The sequence below is a fragment of the Terrapene carolina genome, unplaced genomic scaffold (genome assembly GCF_002925995.2).
Source record: "Terrapene carolina triunguis isolate 2854851 unplaced genomic scaffold, T_m_triunguis-2.0 Scaffold42, whole genome shotgun sequence".
NCBI lineage: Eukaryota > Metazoa > Chordata > Testudines > Emydidae > Terrapene > Terrapene triunguis.
Genome location: NW_020664393.1, coordinates 33327311 through 33341763, shown reverse-complemented (window position 1 = coordinate 33341763; position 14453 = coordinate 33327311). Strand labels below are relative to the sequence as shown.

Sequence of the window (14453 nt, the reverse complement as noted above, 5' to 3'; positions counted from 1 at the left end):
GTCAAACTGAGTGATAGAGCAGAGACAAACACTGCCACTGAAGACAGTTTGGGGCCGAGTAACCCCTCATCACTGAGTGCTTATTAATTATGTTCCTTGACAAATTTAATTCTGTGAACTGGGTCTGGCAAATTGGTAGACTTTTGTACCAGCACTAGGGTATAGTAAGAGTGTGAAATGACAGAGATAAAAAATGTGCATTTACTGGCTGCGATATATCTAGTATCCTAAAGTAAAACTAACTATACAGTTTAATTTTGTCTATAGCTGTATTAAAAATGTCAGAAGACTCAGTGCATCATATTGTTTTCACAGGTTCAAGATGCATTTAGATGTCGATTAAGAAACTGCCAAGATCCAATCAATGCAGATTCTTCGAGCTCTTTTCCTAATGGACATGCTCAAATCATGGTGAGTTTTTATTTTATTCTGGACTTCTAATTCATTGTCCCTAGCCAAAATAAAAAGATGACATACATTGCTGTACATGTCAAGTGCATGTACATGAAATATTAATACAGTTTTTAAGTACAAGTCTGATTTCAGCTCCTGAAATTTCGTAGAAAAGTTCAGCTTGTTGGTTCAGTGGTCTGTTGAATGGCGCTATTATGTGCTGAATCTCTGAATACTAAGGTTCAAGAGCAGCTGAGACTCTGCCTTTGTGGGCAGCTGGGACTACAGTGTTGTGTAGATGATGTTTTCAGTCTCAAGGATGAGTGGTGAAGTGTGAAACATACTATCTACTGAATTTCTGTACCCACTAATTTCTGCTTGCAGAGCAGTGTTAAAGTCTTGGGGGACTTAAGAGGCTTCCCGCCTCCCCAGCTTCAAAGCAAATGCATCTATTATTTCAATTGAGGAGACAGTAGTGGGCATTCTACAGGGGAGAGAACTAGCTAGAGTTAAGGAGTCAGTGAAAGTTAGGGTTGCCAGTTTTGGTTGGACATATTCCTGGAGGTTTCATCACATGACATAATCTTTAATTAAAGATTAATCTTTAATTCCTGGAGACTCCAGGACAAGCCTGGAGGGTTTTAGGATTTGCTAATATCCTTAGGTGCAGCTTAGTAGCCAAATACTTATCCCATTGATTTCAATGGGAACAGGATCGGGCCCTAGATGATGCAAGGATCTCTTAGCAAATGACCTTGAAAGAGCTGTTTGAGCAGATGAAAATCAATGTTGAGATGTCAGGAAAAAGGATAAAATGACCCTTTCTGAAAAAATAGAAAATTTGCTGCTTGTATTAGATACACGTAAATAAACTCTGAGGAAACTATGAAAGCAAAATTGAAATGCATTTAAGCTCTATATCAAGTTAAATAGTATTTCTTTCACTGTGACGGAGTGACCATAGATTCTTAAATGTTAAAGCATCATTCTTAAACCTGGCAGCATCTTTACCCCACTTTGAAATGAATAATAGCTACGTTCACGGTTGGAGGCAGAGGGGGTTGCAGAACTTACTGTGGTTGCGTTAGAAGCAGAGATATACAGATTGCTATATAACAAATACCAAATTTAATAAGAATGTTTCAGATAAAGTGAACTAATTTGATTAAGGTTATTAATGGTAATGTGTGTTGCAGGCTATTTTCTGTATTCCTGTTTATACAATCACTATGAAAAGCTTTTTCGACAATAACCCTACTATGATATGTAGAAGTTATTCTTCCATGTAAATATAAAATTACATACTGTATCATCTTATTAAAATTACATACTATATTTCCATCTATTTTATTTTATTTTTTGTGGTCAGGCAGCATACTTTGAAAACAACCCACTTATACTTTAGGAAAAATTGTATTACTCTGCTGTTGTAAAACAATAAACTCCACCTTCCCAGCAACAAGAAACCACTTTTAAGAGACTGTGATTCTGTAAGCAGGACATTTTGGAAGCACTGGTTGGCAAAAGGTATTGTGGTTTGGTTTTCATTTAATAATGGTTGTCTTGTTTCATTGTTTCTTGTTACAGACAGATTTTGAAAAAGATGTGGACATTGCTTGTCGGTCAGGTAAGGATACTGGAACAATATGTCGTCAACCAAAACAAAACAAAAAATGAAGAAGATGTGTACTAGTGTCACTGAGAAGTAAAAGGAAGAAACAGAAAAACTATGAGGTTTTACCTGGTTACAGAAAAATATCTTTTCTAATTGCTTTCATTGTCAGAAGACATGCTGCTATATGGATAAATGTAGTTGTTTATCAAAGCAAATTGTGTAAGAGTCTTTTTAACAGGATTCAGGTAGTTGATAAGTGTCCCACAGGAATTTTTATATCTTAGAAAACAAATGGATTTGGTGATAAAATCAACTTTATGCATACAAGAATTTTCTTCACCCCAGTAAACATGCAAATATCAAATAGCCATACAGCTAGCAAAGCACATTTTTGGTTAGATATAGGGCATTTGAAAATATGCATATAATATATAGTAGTGAAAACAATCAGTAAGTGATATAAAGTGCCTGACTTTTCTCTGGATCTAACTAACTAAAGTTTATTGTAGTTTAAGCAGCACAGCAACAAAAAAATAAAAATATATTTTAATTTCACATAATAGGTACACATTTTTATTCTATTTCAGTACTCTGTACTTTAATTGGCTCCATTTCTGTCTGCTTCTGCTACTTAAAAATACTTGTCTTCAGCAACTTACTCAGCCAATGTAGTTTAAATAAAATACGATGAAAAATTAAGGGTCTTTAAGCTTTAGAGTCCCTCCATGTATTTTGTCACAATAGAGTAATAATTCTTCCTTATTAACTAATGTTCATTACTGCTGATGTGTTTTGAAAGAAGTAAGGCAATGGAATTTAAAAACAAATACATTCCTCCTACCTTCCTAATGGCAGGATAAGTTCAGACTTAATCCATGAGCTGCACACTTTATCAGCTTTGTAGTACAGAAAGTCATGTCAAGGACACACTTAAAGAAAGATACTTTTAATGCAGACATGAATGGACTTCACCATGTAAAATTAAGTGATTGAAATTCAATTTCCTATAATGAAAGATTTAGTAAAAGGTGACTGGGTGAGCTGGCATGACATGTGTGGTTAGAAACAATCTAATAACCACTTGCATTTCCAAAATGAGTTTTTCCCCCTTTTTTTTTTTTTTTTCCATTTTTGTTAAGTAATGCTATTGGGTAGTTGAAATGCCCCAATTTCTCACTTACATTTCCTTGCTTTAGGGCAATAATTCTTGAAACATTACAGACAATCATATATGATTTAACACAGGGGGCTGCATTGGTGAGCTGATTACTACTGTATATCAGTGTACTGCTTTGAGCAGAGGGTTGGACTAGATGACCTCCTGAGGTCCCTTCCAACCCTGATATTCTATGATTCTATGATTCTATGATACACACTGTAATATTAGAGCCACCATGAACTTCAGGACACAGGAAAGGGAGTAAATGCATTTATGGGTATTTCTGTACCTCTTACTGTCTAACTCACAAAATCTTAATTTTGCTGCACATGCTTAGCACTATTGTGTTTAAATCCATTCCTTTAAATGGGGGGAATGCTATACTTGTGCTAGAGTCAAAGATTCGTGGCAGTTGGATATTTTAAATTTATCTTTCTTATTTTGCCACTCATTTTCCTTCAAGTCCTGAAACAAAGCTTTCTTTTTCTTCTTTGACTGGAGAGACCTTCACTGAAAGTGGTGAATGACTGTTTTATTAGCCATGTTTATATAAATCTATAGACTCTTCAAGTGCACCAAAACATGTTTATTTCATATAAACAGGCTTCTTTGCCTAGTTTGACCATATGCTGCATGTATTCAGAGATGAATTTAATACAGGAGAGTTACAAAATTCAGCAGAAAAGAACATTTAGGAGTAAAGTCAGGGGAAGACATGTACACTGTTAAGGAGATCATTAGGATGGATTGATGAAAAGATCTAGCCGCACAATCTGTCTGTTGTTTTCCAAGAGGTTACACAGAGTTGATAAGGGCCGGGCAGATGTCATAGTGTATTGGGGTTTTTTGGAAGCCCTTAATCAAGTTCCACATGGCAGGCTTCTGCTTAAGCTGTAGGTTACCTAAGGTCTATCACAGAATGTAGAAATAGATAAAGGGCTGTTTTTAATTTATATAAATGATCTAGGCTTAGGGAGAGATCCAGGTCAGCTATATACTGTAGTTTAAAAGAAACTGGTTAAATAAAAGCCCATTCAAACTAATGTTTATGAAATAAAACAAAGTTATTAAATGGATAGAAAAAGATATAAGGAAATACACCGGTGAAAGGAACATAAGTAAACAAAACCATGACAATGTAAAATAAGCAGCAGCAAACATAACTCCTTGTTATGAGAATCCTGTTCTGTAATTCACAGTTCTACATAAGGATATTGGACCATGCAGAGCAGCTACAATAACAGGAACACTTTCTAGGATTTCACTAAATGATGATGAAGAAGAGAAAGGAGCAAACCCTGAAGGTATGAGCTATTCAACACTGCCTGGAAGCATCATTTCCAAAGTCATCATTCAGCAGCCCGCAGGCCTCCACATGCCTATGAGCATGAGTGAGCTGGCCAATCAGTGTTTGAAAAAAGACAACAGTGAGTTGCGGCGGACTGTGTATTTATGCACTGATGATAACTTGAGAGGTGCAGATATGGACATAATCAATCCTCAAGAACGGATGATGGAAAGTGACTATATTGTCATGCCCAGAGGTTCAGTAAACACCCAGCAATCATTGAAAGATGAGAGCAAATTGAATATAGGCATGGATACCTTGCCTCATGAAAGGCTGTTGCACTATAAAGTTAATCCGGAATTCAACATGAATCCCTCTGTAATGGACCAATTCAATATCAATTTAGATCAGCATCTTCCCACCCAGGAACATATGCAGAATTTGCCCTTTGAGCCCCGCACAGCAGTAAAGAACTTCATAGCCTCCGAGTTGGATGACAATGCAGGATTAGCAAGAAGCGAAACTGGATCCACAATATCAATGAGTTCTTTAGAGGTCAGTGATGCATAAGGAAATTACATGTTCTGTTGTTCTAATTATATGGCAACATAATAAGTCATGGCTCCTTGACTACAGCCAGTGTTTATGTTTGAGGGTACAGCTAATGTCTTAATTAAGATTAAATTACTGTTTGAAATCATGCTTCGCTTATTCTATTCCCATAAAACAATACTGATGATGTTTAGAATTGGAATAAAAATCAAAGTAAAGTTTTAGCGCCTTCAGGATGGAATGATACAATCTTGGAGTTTCAAAATTCCACCTGCCTTGCCACGAATGTCCTGACCTGCAGGATGAATTCTATTAAATAACTCTGAGTTCCAGTGAAAAAGAAAAACCCTTTCCTACAGGATAACATTTTAATCACTGAACTTACTGGTATCCTCAAACAATGTACATTATTCATTATTTATTTACCTCATTAAATGTGCATAATTCTTTACCAGCAATTAAGGACAATGGGCTTGATTCTACTCTAGTGTAAATCAGAGTAACTCTCCTAAGTAGCATTCCATGAAGTGACCTAATTTGCATGTACAGGTGCCTGTTTGTGCCAACATGTGTAGAGTTTGCATTGTGCAGCAGGTGCAGGTACATTTCTTGCACACTTTGCTCAGCTGTCATTCCGGCTATTAAATTGTTCTGGAAATCATTACTGGAATCTGTCTGTAGGATTTAAACATTATAGAAAATTGCATGTGAAAACCATTTGCTTGTTTATTTAACATCTAAGGATCAAATACTTCAGTTCTTAAAAAGTCTTTACTTATGCAAAACCAATATCAGTGAGGTCAGTAGGAGTTTTTATGAGTGTGTGGACTAGAGAATTTGGGCTGGAGATCAGAATTTTGTTTCTCTCATCAAGAGCTTTGAAAGCAAAATATTTCCTTCACTCCTTATATTGTGTTCATAATACCCACAACTCTTGCATGAGAAACACAGATTAATTAAATAAATTTAAAAGAAAGAAGATGAATTTTGGGGTCGGCAGGTAAGCCAAGTATTGGCTATTTTTTGTAAGGTGCATTAACATGTAAATGTATAGGTAATCTTGGGACACATTTTCAAATGGACTTCTTAAAATTGCATTTTGCACACACGTCCAGTTGTATGCATACATTAGTTAGATAGACATGAAGTTACCCGATATGCATGCACAATTCCAGCTTTGGTGGGCCCAGTTCCTGGTGCCACATTTGAAAATATGCCTTGAAGTCTATGAGAATGTTGGCTTGCATCTTTAGAATCCAAAAGGTTTATTTCTTTTATAAAAGCTTTTCACTTCACTTGTAAGATGTGTTACTGACACTGGGTCTGATTTACCACTCCGTTACACCAGTTTTATGCTATGTAACTACACTGAAATCAAGAGTGATGATTAGGGTCATTATAATATATGCATTCTCTCTTATTAGGGCAACCACACAGGATCATTCTGATACATATTTGCAACTTTGTACAGTTGCATTTGCAGTTCAGGGTTCTATATGTGAAAGGAGTTCATGGCTCCTAGCAGGTACCTAGCCAACTGGAAAAAAATGTGTGTGTGTGTGTGTGTGTGCACTGCACGTGCACACACATGTAACATATATGGAATAGTAGTAGAGGCAGATTCCTACAAATGCCATTGCTTAGACTTGACGAGGTTGTTGAATCTTTACTCATGTATACCCAAATTAAAGTAGAGATTGGGGGAGAGGTCCTTCCTCAAAATTTTTGAAATATCCAGTGCCACTTCCTCCATTTTAGAAAACTTTAAGACATTTCAAAAGATAGATTCAATGCAAAACTTTGTATCAGGTATTATTGATGCATCTTTCCCTTCACAGGGGAGAGGGGAAATCTTTCTTTCCTTTCTTTTAGACAAAGCATGCAAATAGATGATACCTAACTGAGAAGCCCATCTTCTCCCATCAGGACCTGTTGCTTCTCTTCTCATCCATAGGAAAATCTGGGAACCCCAGAAGCTTCTCTGCCAAGCATCAGGCTCCTCCTAAGGCTCCAACATCAGGTTCCCCTATCACTAGCAAGAGAGGAGGGGGATGCCTTAAGTCAGAAAGAGAAGGAGGAGCTCTTCTTCTACATTCAGTGTAGGATAGGGATATATTGTGTTCCCCTGCACGCCTCCATACTTTAATCCTTGGCATCATGATAGTTGCTCTGTAATCACTCTGCAAATGTGTTTTACCATGTCATTCTATAGTAGTCAACATTTAACATGTAAGTGAAGTGCACCTGGGTGATTTCTGACGTGTTAATTCTAAAATTTTAAAATTTAAGATCAGTATTTATTGAGCACATAATAAAGGGAAGAAAGTTTTTAAAGCAGTTAGGGAAATGGTATAACTGGGAAATTATTTACCCTGCTCTAGGAATAATATTAGATATCATAGGCCCTATTTTCAGAGGGACTCAAACCAATTTCTGATTTTGTGGGTGCAGTTTTTCACCTGCTGATACTTACACTCATCAAGAATTATGGGTGTAATTGGTTCCAGCTGAACATTGTGTCCCAAAATAGCTAGTCTGTATACCTAGTTGCTATTATTTGTTCTCACAATTTATTGTGGGCACAAGTACTTGTGGGTATAAAATTGAACCTGCAGAAGTAGGGGACATTTCTGAAAAGGTAGGCCTTTAGCTTTAAGTGCTCTCACAAAAAGAAACAAAAAACAATTCACTTGAAACTCATTTCCATTTTATTTCTGAAAAATCAGAATCTCATACTTCATTGACCGAGTCTCTTACATCATACATGTATGCGTGTCCTCACATAAAATATTCATCACACCTGGAAAATTGAGATTTTTGTGCTAACACTCTTACAAAGTCTGCAAAATTCCTGATTTTCCTATATTTACAAATCTCAAAAATATTCCACAGTTACATCGATGGGCATCTGCTTTATCCATTAGACATATTCACTTCAAAAACTGCTTTTATGTGATATTAAGGTTATGAGACCTGTATCATAAAATCCTAACCAGTTCAAAGTTAAGGCTGAGATGTGAGGTCATTAGTATACTCTCTCATACCTGGGCATTGCATTGTATGATGCCTGGAGATGACAGTTTTAGGAGATAGCTGTAATATTCAGGCTTGCTGGAATTTCCTAGCTTTTGCCTCTGTGTGTCACAGACTTATTTCCAGTTTTTGTATGTTAGTATTTTTTTCTTATGCTTTATTGTATCAAGAAGATCTGCTTCTCTAGTTAGATAGTTCTTTACAGGTGATATATTTATGTACAAATATTACCCAGGCACACACATACATGTATGACTTTGCAGATTACCAAGGTGCAATCTAGTGAGGTTTCACTCCATACAGTATTGGTGTTATTATAGACCCAGGCGGACATACTAGTACACAATGGTGGTTCTTACAGGGAATAATTTAACGTCTTGCTTATTTCCTGAACCTTCTTCATATGCATGGATTAAAGTTGGCTGTAAAGTGGGCATCAAAGTGGCTTTCAATGTGCTTCTTCAGTTCAGCGTGTTTTGGTTTTAATAAAGAAAGCACTCTGAATGTCCTCTTTTGGAATGGTTTTTGTTTTGAAAGTGCACACTCAGAGTGCTGTGCTCATTAAAACTAAATTACTTTGAAGTGAGCCAGTGCAGTCCCATCCACTTTGACACAACAGGGAGGGAGGGGGTTGGAAGTCTAAATGCAGAGGAAGCAGCAGATCCATGGAAGGGGCAGAGCACCTGCTCCCCAAAAATGCAGGGAGAACTGGCATGAGCATCTTAGTGGAGCAGGAATGGCTGCTTCTTTTAGAGGAATACAGAGAAGGAAAGAAACACTTGTTTCCAATGAAAAGGGAAAAAAGGATATTTAGAAAGAAAAAGACCAAAAAGGAAAAAGGAGAGTAAGAGTTGTAAAAAAAAAATGAAGGTAGAACATGCAGGAAATTGTATTAACAAGGAAAAAGAAAGACTGTGCTCTGGTAGGCAGGAAGATGACAAAAGGATAAACAGTCAAAGAAAAGGAGCAACTCTAATTTAAAAGAGAATTTGGCAGACAAGGAAGAAACTGTTGTATTCTCTTTTCAATATTCTCCTCTAAATGAGAGGACCTAGTGTGGTGCTTTGGCACATAAATGACTGGAATTCAGTTCCCAATCTCTCATTCCCCTGTATTCATTTTTCAGGTCCCAGTCCCTCATTCTCCAATCTGAAATTTCTATAGAGACAGGCACACTGCCATAAGTGGGAGGCACTTGGTTATATCACTAAAATATCACGTCTGACTCATTAATGAGAGGCATTAACATATCCCAAAGGGTAGCTCCTTCCAGGCCTCCTTAGTCAAAGATCTGATGTGAGGCCTCAGAAGGGGAGATCATCACAGACAGGAAAATATGAGAGAACTAAAAAGATAGTGAAGGAGCTAACAACTTAAAGAAGCGGGGAAATAATAAATGGAAAGGCAGAAGAGAAGACAGAGGAAAGGCAAAGTCAGAGACACCAGAAAGGAAAAGGGAAGTTCAGGGGAGGCTTAAAATTAAGGGGGCAGAAACAGAACATTGAAATCAAAATTAAAGAACAAGGTTAAAAACATGTGTGGTAGCACGAGAGGAAAGAAAGAGATAGAAGAAATACACCACCAAAACAGCATTTCTTGTCAAGCAAAGACTCAGTCATCAAGCAGTTTAGGAGCAATAAGGTAGTCTCAAGTCCTTTTGACCTATTATATGAGGACTGAAGCAATAATTGGGAATAGAATGAGAAGAGCATCATGGGAGTTTCTGCTTTAAAATGCACCCAGATTGCATCAGTTTTTCAGGACCACCCTTACATAGATTTATCTTTCTTTCCTCCTTCCATTCCCAATCATGTGCCGAAGCAGTGCTGCTTGCCAGTTCTGTGACTCTCAGACTTAATGAAAGCCTAAGCCTATTATAGCTCCTGCTTTATTTGATTTGTTGGATGGATCTTGAGTTCCTCCAGTTCCAAAACTGCCACTACATCATTTTATATAACCTTTATAAAGGTGGAAGTTGAACCAGGCAACGAGAGGGCAGTAATTGAAGGTGTATTGAACTGGAATTCTAGTCAACACCCTGGAGAATAACATGTATTTGAGACAGTGTTTTACGTGTACCTATTTTAGCTGCATGTGATATTTAAGAAAAATACATATTTTCAGTCATGTACTAAATTAAGAAATGACTATACCTTCCCCAAAAGAGCATAGCAGCTTCAAAACAGGTGTTTATAGACTATTCAGTAAATGTGTGTGTAGGAGCTGTTATAAAAAGGAGCCTTAGTTCACAGCTATTTTGATCTACTGGGCATGAGGCCTTGTGGGTGTTGCAAGTGTGTTGTGTGCTAAAATTGCTAGGAGACATTCAGCACTCAAAAATTCCCACACTTATGTGGTTATGCACTTTTTTCACACAAAATTACTGCCTTATGACTCACTGGTATTAAAGACTAATAGCCTGTACAGCCTTGTATTCGAAGCTAAGCTATTTTTTTCACTAACATGAACACAAATGGGCATTTTAAAAAATCAGAACTTCTATTCATGCTGCACTTTTATATCTCCAAAATGCCAAGAGAGATTTTCCTTTAATTTTGTAGGTAGAAAAAATCCTCCCTTGGGCTAAAATGTTGTATGTCACGTTTAATCTCAGAGTGAATTATCAACTGCTGATAATAAGGATTTATATTAATGGAAACATGGAGATAGCCTTCACTATTATATCTCTGGTTTCAATTATACTTTGCACTGCATAATATCTCTTCAGGAGTTTAAGTAATTAATCAGGTAGCAGTATAATGCAAACTAGAATAAGGAGCAAACCAGGAATTCATCTTTTTTACACAGATGGAGAGGGATTATATTAGTCATTTAGTGGGAGCAGTGCCTTCCTCGTGCCAGCAAAGTAGTGCATGTTGGTGTATGGAAATTATCTTTCAGCACTGTTCTATTTTTTCCACCAATGAACAGAGTTAAAAGTTATTCTGGAATTATACAGAGATTAGTACAAAACACAACTGATTTAAAATGAATTGCTGCTGCAGACTTCCTTTCCACAGAATTTTACTTTGGTTATAATATAAGGGCTTTTTCCTGTGATGTGGGTTTTATCTCTGAAATCAGACAGCCAGAGAAAGTAGAGATGGAAAAGACCCACCAGATCACCTCCTGTCAATGCAGGAATATTTTCTACAGTATTTTCATCCAACACCTTGCCCGACCTAATGTTCAGTTACTCTACTGATGGGCATCCCACCGCTGCCTTTAGGCGATCATGCCCTGGTCAAATGAACTTCACTACTGGGAATGCTTTCTTGATAACCAGTCTAAAGTTGCCTTAATTTCATCCCATTATTCCTGAATTATAACTTCTCAGACATGTTCTTCCCCAACTAGCCTCTTTCAAGTAGAAAGAGTGGCATCCAGAAATAAAAGCTTCTGAGACAGCATATTAGGGAAAGATCCAAATTCCTTAAGTCAGTGTAAAGACTCCTGATCACTCCAATGTAAATTGGATCAGGCCCTTAAACATATTTGCCAGTTCCAAAATAACATTAAAATTGTTCGGTGTTGCCAGTGTGATAGCTGATAGGACCTGACCTTCTACCTATTGATGTCATTGGCAGAACTCTAATGGACTTCAACTCAAAGCACAACACTATTGCTGCTCTGACCTATGACAGCAGATCATGTCTTTGATGACTTTAGGGGAATAGGCTCTGACTGATCACCATATGCAGCCCTGAAAACTATAAAGTAAAAGCACAAAACTAATATTCTTGAATGTACAGTTAAAAATAAATGTCCCCATTCTGGTTCCGTTCTGGTTGGACTCCAGAAGAACTTTGTTTGACATACGTACACAAAATAGCCTGCTGAGTCACAGTGCCAAGGAGATGTGATATAAAAGCAGAAATGTGACATCTATCCAATCAGATTGCAGTAAAGTATGGTTCAGTGTTTTGCTCACGTTTAAAGTGAACAGTAGAGTTATGTGCTTAAACCTAATCACCCATCTCTGCTTATAGGTAATGCCAGAGTACACGTGCTGCCCATGAGCAGACTTGCAGGCAAAATGCAAAATGGGTTTTAAATCCTCCATTTTTCTAAATCATGATTTCTTGCAAACCAGGTCTCTAAACTATATTTGATTTAGCACCTTCATTCATGCAGTTCAGTGAAATCAGGTTTATTACTGAATTATGTCTTAAAACTAGTCTTTTTTAGGGACAACTACCTCATGAATGAGCCTTTTTCCTTTTGTGACCACACAGCCAAACATAATACTAAATATTCTGAGTGTCTGCAAGTCCTTGAGAGCCCTGTTTGTGTTTTGGGGGTATATAAATCTCTTGAGGTACTAGTTCATTTTAGAATGATTATAGTCTCTCTGATTTTTTTACCACTGTTGTTCTAGGTTTGGTTTTTTTGTTTTGTTTTGTTTTTGGTGCTGAGACACATTTTTTCCAATTAGTCTTTAAATATCCTGGTTAATGTGGGAGGTAAAAGATACTATACAAAATGACATTTTGTTGTATTGCATAACAGTAAATACATCACAATTGAAGAATCATTTCTTTTACATTCAGATTCCTGGACTAATATTTGTCATAAATGTAAACTAGTTTGAAGTTGTTCTCTCCAAACAAAGTCATCATTGCAAACAAGCTGAAGCTAGTATGGAAGATATAGCTGTCATTGGCTTGATTCCTCTGTCACTAAGACCAGTGTAAATCTGGAGTAACTATATTGAAATCAATCTGGTGAGAGAGAAGAACCAAGTTCTGGGTGTCTCTATGATCCCAAAGTGATAGGTTCCTTATAAATATAGTCGAGATCATGATATCCAGCCACACAACTTACTGAACGAGGACCCTGATTACATGCAGAACTCCCTGTGAAATGCAATTTCGTCTTATTCCATAGGAAAAACTATCTAATTTCTAACAAACTGTTCATCATATCACAGATTAATCTTTAATCGTTAATATAAATATTCAAAAGGAAACACCAGGGTTATTTAAACTAATGACTATGATTGCATGAATAGACCCCATGTTAATACACCTATTATTTTCTTTCCTTTTCTGATGCTTAACAGAGAAGAAAATCACGTTATTCGGACCTTGACTTTGAAGTAAGTTTAAGTTTAAGTTATTCCTGCTTATTAAAACTATAGTAATATAAAGTTAATATGAAATTTCAGTTTAAACCACATGATATAGTAAATATTAATATAATGGTTTAAATGGGTGCAGTATAATATATGATGGGAGTTTCATTAAAACTACTTTGGCAAAAGTTACTTGTAAAACAGTCTAACATCGAACCACCGCATAGTACAAATGAACCATCATGGCTTCTGTTCTAAGTTCTCCACCATTTCAATTGCATGTATTTTTTCCTTTGTATACGTCTATTAATTTTCCCGGTGGTCGTAGATGACAATTGTCTATTTGAAAAAGTTTGTCTCTTGTTTGATAAGTGGTGTTGTCACAGCAAGTCTGCTTCCTTCCACAAATTCTCTATATGAGAGAGCCCAATCTCTCATTTTCTTTAGGATTCTTCTAGCTTCTGGGACCTAAATTTTCAAAACTGGTCAGTGATTTTGGGTACTTGAGTTGAAACACCTTAAAGGGGCCTGACTTTTCAAAGATGCTGAGCTACCGCACTCTGAAAACAGGCCCCCTAGGTGTCTCAAGTTGGATACCCAAAATTTGAGACATGCAAAATCTGTAGTCCTTGTTGGAAATGTAGGCTCTGGTTGTTTAGTTAATGCAAGGATTTACAGGCACAAACATTTTGGTGAAGGTATTTATCTTCCTATTTATTTTTATGGTTGCTCTAAGTGACTACTCTGTATAGTCAAACTCTATAATCAGCAGAATATTAATGATTTATGGATTTTTGGTTTTTGCAAAAGCTGTCTTGTTCATGCGTATTAATAATTTGATGTAATTCATTATGTGTTTCTCCAGTGAAGCCTCTCACACAGTTTGCATAGAACCTTACATACTTAGGACCAAATTTTAATATTCAGTGAGATCCACATATCGACTGTGACTTGAAAAATCATTGTCTAGTGGATTTTTCTAGTCATGCATTGAAGCACAACTTGGATCAGAAGTCAGAATCTGGCCTGCAGTTACTGATCCAAAAACTATGGCAGTTCCTTTATTATCTCATCTTGTGAATCATTCAGTATACAATGCTGTGTATTCCAGAGTTTTAGGCTATCAAAGTGTGAAATTCTAAGCAATAAATTATGTGTTCAGAGATCCAAACCAAAATGATTTGAATTATGAAAATCTTTAACATTTGAAAATTTTAAAGCACAGTATATATTGGATGCCATACTTTTTAGTGTTTCACTCAGGAATGCTCCATGCAATGGAGACAAGTTGGTCAGGCCTCATAGTTAATGCAATTGAGTTGTTCAGTTAGAGGAAGGA

At 36.7% G+C, this 14453-nt stretch overlaps 1 protein-coding gene across 1 annotated transcript in view; it reads left to right on the top strand.

The window, feature by feature from the left end:
- The window catches only part of ADGRB3 (adhesion G protein-coupled receptor B3), a 600480-nt gene that overhangs the window by 571763 nt on the left and 14264 nt on the right, over window positions 1–14453 (top strand). The window contains exons 26-29 of the mRNA XM_026654815.1: window positions 316–411; window positions 1981–2020; window positions 4367–5010; window positions 13103–13138. Coding sequence (XP_026510600.1) covers window positions 316–411; window positions 1981–2020; window positions 4367–5010; window positions 13103–13138 — 816 coding nt within the window. The remainder of the gene's footprint in view (window positions 1–315; window positions 412–1980; window positions 2021–4366; window positions 5011–13102; window positions 13139–14453) is intronic.